The sequence below is a fragment of the Euphorbia lathyris genome, chromosome 4, assembly GCF_963576675.1.
Source record: "Euphorbia lathyris chromosome 4, ddEupLath1.1, whole genome shotgun sequence".
Taxonomy (NCBI): Eukaryota; Viridiplantae; Streptophyta; class Magnoliopsida; order Malpighiales; family Euphorbiaceae; genus Euphorbia; species Euphorbia lathyris.
The window spans coordinates 14,339,538-14,348,112 of record NC_088913.1 but is presented as its reverse complement, the minus strand read 5'-3'; the positions used below and the strand labels follow the sequence as shown (position 1 = coordinate 14,348,112).

General features: G+C 30.7%; 1 protein-coding gene across 1 annotated transcript; it reads left to right on the top strand.

Moving 5' to 3' along the window:
* The first annotated feature begins 1,370 nt into the window (after positions 1–1,370).
* LOC136227635 (putative F-box/kelch-repeat protein At3g17570) lies at positions 1,371–3,237 on the top strand. The gene is made up of 3 exons (XM_066016348.1): positions 1,371–1,441; positions 1,746–3,023; positions 3,114–3,237. Exons 2-3 carry the CDS (start codon positions 1,768–1,770, stop codon positions 3,178–3,180), a joined length of 1,323 nt encoding a protein of 440 aa, XP_065872420.1. The 5' UTR covers positions 1,371–1,441; positions 1,746–1,767; the 3' UTR covers positions 3,181–3,237.
* Positions 3,238–8,575: the final 5,338 nt, after the last annotated feature.

The following is an 8,575-nucleotide window of genomic DNA, read 5'->3' as shown; positions in this document are numbered from 1 at the left end:
TGTCTAAAATATTTAATTTAATTTTAATTTTTTTTTTGTATTTTTTTTTTGAGTATGTTTTGTAGGTCAGCTCCTCACAATTGAGGTCTTTTCTTGAAGAGTCAATTGAGATTTTTAGTGAGTCTAATTTGATTGCAATTCTGTAATTTGATTAAAAAAACAAAAGGTTCACTATATTTTTAGCCTCTAAATTTATCCAATAAGCTTCACTAGCTCCCTAAACTTTCAAAAGCTCTTGATAGTTCTCTCAACTTGTATAAAATATTCAGTTAGCGCTCTGAATTTGCGCAAAATGTAATCAATTGATCACTCGGTTGCAAAATAATAAGTTAAATATGAAAAATGTATTGCACGAGTCTTAAAAATAGAAAAACGACCAAAATCGGGGTATACGATTCTAATATTAGTGAAGACAAGTTGTATTGTTGAGTAAACAATAACTTCATTTTTAATCTATTTTTGAATTATGTAATAACATTCTAAGATGCGTGTAATATATCTAACTTACTTTTTTTTTTTGCAACCGATTGATCAATTGATTACATTTTATGCAAGTTCGGAAGGCTAACTGAACATTTTATGTAAGTTGAGAGGGATATCAAAACACTTCAAAATTTAAGGGGGCTAATCAAGATTTTTGGTTAAATTCAGGGGCAAAAACAAAATATTAAAGGAGAAAGACAGTAATTTCAGCATATCATTACGTAGATAAGTATTTTTTGCATTAAAAAATAAAATTAATCCATAATGTTTAAACAAACATGTACACAATTAGGATTCTATCCTAAAAGGGTTAAGGTGCAAAAATACCCCTAATGTTGGAAGTTAAGAGCAACTTTACTCCTAATGTTGATAAATTGAGTCAATTTCAGACAGTATTATAAAACACAAATATTTTTGTTAATTATTTTGCACCAATTGCATAACAATTCGTTTTAAAAAAAAGATTTCATGTTTTTTATAATTTAATAATAGAATTTGAGATTAATATTTATAAATTCGGTGGATTTTTTTGAATTTTTTTTGTCTAATCCGTACAAAAACACAGTGTATTTTTTTTATTTTTTTACTTTTTTTGCATCCCAACGAATGTTTATGATTTGTTACTGATAAAATGACACATATATGAAGTGTAGATAACAAGATTCATAACCGAGAAAACAGTTTGATGAATTATTTCTTAAACTAACCCAATTTATTAACGTTGGGGTAAAATTGCTCTTATCTTCCAACGTTATGAGTACAATTACATCATTTTAGATGTTAGGAGTATTTTTACACGTTAACCCTAATTAGAATAATGTGGACCCTATATAAACTTCTTCTTACCATACGATCTCGTTCCTTATTTTAAAAATACGAAATCCTTTCTTCTTCCTAAACTTCGTTTACTCTACTGAGGTTTATCAGAGTTCGGAACAGAGAGCTTCTGGTTTTTCCGGTAAAAATTTATTCTGTTTGCAGTGTTCTTTCTCACGATTTTTATTTGGCTATTCTATTCATTTAGTGTTCCTAATATATACGATTAAGCCTCTTCTTTATGAGATTTTTACCATTCTATGAATTCTTTGATTTCAATTAATTAGGGTTTTCTTTTTAGCAATTTCAATTCAGAGTTCAGACCATCTCTTCTCTTTGCACTGTTTCTTCTCACGATTATGTTTCAGTTAATTCGTTTATTTCTATTTGGTTTTTGAGCATTTTGAATTCAGTGGGCTGATAATGTCATTTGTGTTTTGTTTCAGTATCGTCGCTTCCCAAATAATCATGAAAAGAAAAAGGATTTCTTCAGATACAACGAGAGGTAGAAAACAAACAGAACAAGTTAGTCAAGTAGAGACTCCATATTCAGGTTCTTTATTTTCTGATCTCCCGAAGGATGTTCAGCTAAATATCCTAATTAGGGTGTCAATTAAGGGAATTTTTGTATTGAAATGTGTATGCAAAACGTGGTATGATATAGTTTCAGATCCTGAATTTGCAAACCTCCATTTTGATCATGCTGAGGTTTATCCTTTGATTCGAACCTCATATAGTAGAAATGGGTCGAAAATGGTTCATCTTATGCAGCCAAATAAGGATGACTTTGAGCTCAATCTTGGGATGTGTGATCATACCTTGTCTAAGCCTGGATGTGTCTCCACTGTTCATGATAAAATTGAAGCCAGATTTGAAGTCCCTAAAATATACGGGCTCATGAAACATCACAATGGACATGGTATAGTTACATGCAACGGCTTGCTTTTCTCGCCCAATCTATCTGATAGACATCGTCCTATTGTTTGCAATCCTGTTACAGGTGAGTTTATTAACCTTCCTCGAGTGCCTAAGATGATTGAGTTTGGTTGGAATAAAATAAATTATGGTTTTGGTTTTAGTCCTGCGACTAACCAATATAAAGTGATAAGAATGTCTAAGCGAGACATCCCTCTTGGTAATGAAGCTGAAGTACATATTCTTGGTACAAAAACATGGAAAAACATTGACTTTTTCACCCAGGCAATGCCTGCGCACCCTCCTGCTTATTTGAATGGTTTTCTTTATTGGTCTTCTTATTTAAAACCATTATCTATATTTAGTTTTGACATTGAGAAGGAACGTTTTGGATCACTTTCAGCACCACCACTGAATAAACCTTATAACAATGTGGGAGTATTAGGGGGAGAACTCTGCATATGTGAGGTTCTTGAGTCTGGTGTTCATGTTTGGACAATGAAAGATAATGGTACCGAAAAAGTGTGGTCTAAAGTTTTCTCCTTTGATCACATGTATTCTAGAAAAAGACGATATTATGCCAGGTTTCGACCCATTAAGTACATGAATGATGGGGCATTACTGATGTTTAACTCCGGTGAAGATGCTTTAGTGTACATGGATCCAAAAGAAAATGAATTGAGATTTTTGAAGGTCTGCCAATGTAAAATAGATTCCAAAGTCGAAGCAATTGCTCATATTCCAAGCTTTGTTTCACTCAAACATGTTCTATCGGGACAGAATGTGAAGGTGTATAATGTCCGGTCTAGGTAATTTTGATTCTGCAGATTATGACAAGAATGTTTTTGAATGCTGCTTATTTTTATACCTTCTAACCATTTTATTACTCTATTGAATAGTTGCGCGAAAGTTGATGTTGTGCAAAGACCCCGATATCATCGATCTTGTAAGTTGCCACAGAGGTAAATGTATTACCTAGACGAACCAAGCTTGGGTTTGTTGAATCAAATGAAAGATGCGGAAGGTATATTCATGTTTGAAGAATCTGAAATTGATATTCATTTTATGATTTTCGATTATATATATTTCATTCAGCAATTAATATGAGATTAAGATTCATCATGTTTTTACTTTCTTTTATTTTTGTTCTCTTTTCATATATATTTTAAGCCATTCTTATTGTTGGAATAAATAAAAAACCATTCGGATTGTGGAATAAAAAAGCCGTGTATATATTTTAAAGAGGTGTTGCAAAGCTTCCACAAAAGCCTCTGCTATTATATTCAATGATGGAGTAATTAAATATAAAAGTAAATTTGATATTAGCAAATTATTATTTTAATTTTATTATTTAAATATTGTCAAGCACGTGGTATATGAAGGAAAAGTTACTAATATTAAGTAAAAAGAGGAGATAAGGAGATGAATTACAACATAAAAAAAAAGGAGTTAAATGTCATGATATAAAAGGTAAAATTCAGTGGTTTTTATATTAGGTTTTGAAGTCCAGTAACTATACAGTGAAAACGAACAAAGTTCAGTGACCATGGGTGTAATTTACCCTTTTCTTTTATATTACTATTGAGATTTTGTTCCAAGTCATTTTTAATCTGAAATAGCTATATGTGAAGTTTAAATTTTAAAGGGATAAGGTATCAAAATAGGTCTAAGGTTTTTGGGGAAGTACCAATTTAGGCTCAACGTTCAAAATAGCAACAATACAGGCTTAACGTTTACCATATATAATATCAATTTAGGTTTAACGTTTACAATATAGCATCAATTTAGGCCCCACGTTCAAAATAGCATCAATATAGGCTTAACATTTACAAAATAATACGAATTTAAGCTTAACGTTTATAAAATATATCCAATTTAAGCTAAATGTCAAAATTAAATTAACCATATTATATTCTTTTCATATTAACTTTATATGTTTATTTAGTTCTATTTTCTTATTTATTATAATACAACTAATTAGTATTCTTGCCCATTAAGATTTTATATTTGTTTTTCATCAACCATTCCACGACTCCTAATATTGAAACATGTCAGTGTTCGAAATATAGTGGATATTCAATTATTTTTAGTTTGTATATATTACATGAACAATGAAATTTAGTAGTCATGGAATGGTTAATAGAAAATAAATATAAGATTTTAATGGACAAAAATACTAATTAATTGTATTATAATAAATAGGAGTATAGAACTAAATAAAAGATAACATATATAATTAATAGGGAAAGAATATAATATGGTTAATTTAATTTTGACGTTTAGCTTAAATTGTATATATTTTGTAAACGTTAAGCTTAAATTCGTATTATTTTATAAACGTTAAGCCTATATTGATGTTATTTTATACGTGAGGCCTAAATTGATGTTATATTGTAAACGTTAAGCCTAAATTGATATTATGTTGTAAACGTTAAGCCTATATTGCTGCTATTTTGAACGTTGAGCCTAAATTGGTACTTCCTCAAAAACCTTAGACCTATTTTGATACCTTATCCCAATTTTAAAGTGACCTACATCTATAAACTTTTTTTATATTAATCTATTGGATCTTTGAATTTTTTTTATAGTAATCTATTGCAGACTTTATGTTTCTAAACGTACTTAAAGAGTTATACGTTAATTTATTAAAAAATGAGTCTGTTTTGCTATTTTATTTGTTTCCTTTTCGTACTCTTCGTAATATAAAAGTTAGGGTATATGTTTGGGATTCAAGGGGAATATCAAGAATATCTATAGGAGGCTCATCACACTCGTGGAGACCGTTCAGCATAGTTTGCCATCCAATCCGCAGCTCTATTTCCCTCATGAAACACATGAACCAATTTAACCTCCCAAACACGTTTAATCATCACACGACACTTCTCGATAAGCCAATAAAAAAACCTATGACGACTAGCTTCCTCTTTCTGTAACAGCCTAATAACATTTAAGGAATCTAGCGCAAAGATTAATTGCACAAAATTTAAAATAAAAATAAATTTAAGGAAAAAAAACATCTTTAGGCTCTTGACCTTTTCAATTTTTATTGATTGAACTCTTGATATCTCGATTTAACACGTTGAATAATCGATTAATTATAATTGTACACATTAAGCTATTTATTAGATTATAAAAATTAGCCAGCTTTGTAATTACAAAGTTTATTAATTCTCATAATCTAATACTATTGCTTGCCAAGAATTAACTAAAAACCTCTTGTTCAATGAAAAGAGCGTTAATCAATTTTAAAAAAAAAAAGTGCTAATCATTTTATAGTTGTATTACACATAACAAAACTACTCTCAAATTGTTGAAAGTACAAATTTCAAATGAAAATAAAATTAATAATGACTCAAGCAAATTTTTATGTTAAAAGCTAACTTTTCTCCGCGATTTATCGCTCAATATGTTATTATAATTAAGGAATCAATATGTCAAGTTGAAATATCAGAGACATAATCAACAGTAATCCAAAAAAATCAACGAACTCAAAATTTCAGAATTTATATTATGAAAAGTTTCATTACGATATTTTAAACATAGTTAAGCCTCTCTAAGTAGTTTGAACTTTGCACACATATTCAATAGTGTTTGGAAAGCATACTTATTAAAGGCGCAAGAGGTTTTCAAGTCTTAAGTGCACGCGCAGGTCCAAGGTTTGGACACTACACTAAATTCAAAATTTGAATGAATGTCTTCATCAAATAAAACTTGGACCATTAAAGATTTACTAATTCTATTTCTTAAAGTAATAACAGGAGGATTTCACAATCGCTTTTACATTCAATCAGATTGGCCCCCAAAACAACAACAACAGTTCTAGCTGTGGTTGATCATCTGGTTTCGTGCTGAAATTGTATAATGAAAGTGGGAATTGACCTGTTTCTGAATGGAAGGAGGAGATCTTTATGTCAAATCACTTTAACCGATGATGCAAACTATTTTATTAGTTGGCCATCTTCCCACATCTACCTTGATGCCGATAAAGTTGACTTGGTTATCGAATCATGGTGGAATCCGTCTTGTCTCAAGACAAGTATTAAAATCTCTTTTCCAGAAAGGACTATGAAGAGAGTTAAGCTGTTATTTATAAATTATAAGATGTTTCCTAAAAAGTATTTGTCTAGAAGTGAAAAAAAGGAAAGTGAGAAAGCGACTTAAAATGCATGATTAACCCCTCCCCAAGTCCACATATCAAAACAACGAAAGATTTGGATAAATTCAAATATATATTAAAGTTCGAGAAGCCAATAGATCAGTATAAAAAAAAATTCAAAGAGTCAATATGACAGTTTAAACAAATTCAAATAGTCAATAAATTAATATAAATAAATTTAAAGGTCTAATCAGATATTTTGTAATCTAAGAAGACCAAATGACTTTTTGGTTAAGGTGCAAAAATACCCCTAATGTTTTGGATCAGGAGCAATTTTACCCCTAACGTCTAAAATGGTGCAATGTTATCCCTAACGTTGGAAGCAAAGAGCAATTTTACCCATAGAAATTAGGTCAATTTCAGACACTATTATAAAACATAGATATTTTTGTTTCTTATTATGCACCAATTGTATAACAATTGGTTTAAAAAAAAAATCATATTTTTTATAATTTAATAATAGAATTGGATATTTTTTTTTAGAATTGAATATTAATATTTATAAATTCGGTGAATTTTTTGAATTTTCTTGTCTAATTCGTACAAAAAGACGATATATTCTTTTTTTTTATTATTTTTTTTTTCACATCCCAAACATATGCTTGTGATTTGTTACTGATAAAATGATTCACATGTGAAGTGTAAATGACAAAATTCATTACCGAGAAGATAGTTTGATGAATTATTTCTCAAATTGAACCAATTTATCAACGTTAGAGGGTAAAATTGCTCCTGGCTTCCAACGTTAGGGGTAAAATTACACTATTTTAGACGTTAGGGTTAAAATTGCTCCTGATCCAAAACGTTAGGAGTATTTTTATACCTTAACCCAATGAGATATCTTGTAATCTAAGAAAGACCAAATGACTTTTTAAACCAAATTTATAGGACCCTAATGTATTAAGTTTTAATCAGTCATTGAAGTCATCACCACCACTATCATCGTGTTGATCATCAAATTCATTTAGGTTCGGTTCCTAAATTTGTTATTTAACCAAATGAATATTGTCTCGTCTTCCTTTATGTGATTGTAACTTGTATCCCATTGTTTCTCCATCAATTTCAGGTATTTCTTTTTCTCTCTCTATTTCTGTACTTCGATATGGTCATGGTTAGGAGTTGAGTCCAGCTAGGGTTTTCATCAATTTGAAAAAGATTTCAAAAGCTTGTGGCCAAAAAAGTAGAAATGAAGAAGATGAGGCTTCCTAAGTAGAGATCCAATATTCAGGTTGTTCAATTACGGATTTACCTATCCACCTACTTGCAGCTATTCTTTTTAGACTGTAGATTAAGGAGATAATTGTTTGTAAATGCATATGCAAATCTTTGTATGCTATAATTTCAAATCCTGATTTTGCTCAATCTGAGGTCTTTCCAATTGCTCGAATTGTGGATTATATACACATGTCAAGAATACTTTATCCCCTTGAGCTAGAGCAGGATGAATTGGTTTGCTAGGTTAGTATGAAATTCGATTCCAAGTTAAAGATTCCAGTGCGCAACTTCCCATTGGTTTTAAGAGATAGCACTGTTGGCAATGAAGAAATCACATTGAAGGCGAATGATCACTGTTATAAGATAGTGAATTCGTGTAATGGATTTCTTTGTTTGTCTGAACCAATGGATAATAAGCCTGTTATTGTGTGCAATCCAGTTACAGGCGTGTTTATTAATCTTCCGCAAGTCATTGAGGGTAACAATGTTGATGGTTATGATGGTGATATTGATTGTGGATTTGGTTTTAATCCAAAGACCAATCAATACAAAGTGGTAAGAATTTTTGAGCAATATTGTCATCCGGAACATGACATCGTCGGTAGACTGGCTCAAGTACATATTCTTGGTACAGGATCATGGAAAATTATCAAATCTGCTCCCGGTTTGGGCTATATATTAGCATTTCCTACTTATTTGGATGGTGCAGTTCATTGGCTTTGTCTTCTTGGTGACAAATTGAGTCTTATGGTTTCATTTGATTGTGAGAAAGAATGTTTCCTACCATTTTCATCACCTCCATTAATAGAGGGCAACATGGTCAATGTTGGTATGGGAGTTCTAGGAGGATGTCTTTGTGTGTGTGACTCTTCGAATCAACCATTGGTTTGTGTTTGGGTGATGAAGAATTACGGTGTTGAAAAATCATGGACTAAGCTCTTTGAAATCGACATGTGTTCTTGTGATATATTGGTTTATGGATTATATCAA

Bases quoted from the DNA above. Each gene is read 5' to 3' on its own strand.
- LOC136227635 (XM_066016348.1), top strand. From the start codon at position 1,768: ATGAAAAGAAAAAGGATTTCTTCAGATACAACGAGAGGTAGAAAACAA. The intron at 3,024-3,113 runs GTAATTTTGATT...TCTATTGAATAG, and splicing joins GTGTATAATGTCCGGTCTAG to TTGCGCGAAAGTTGATGTTG.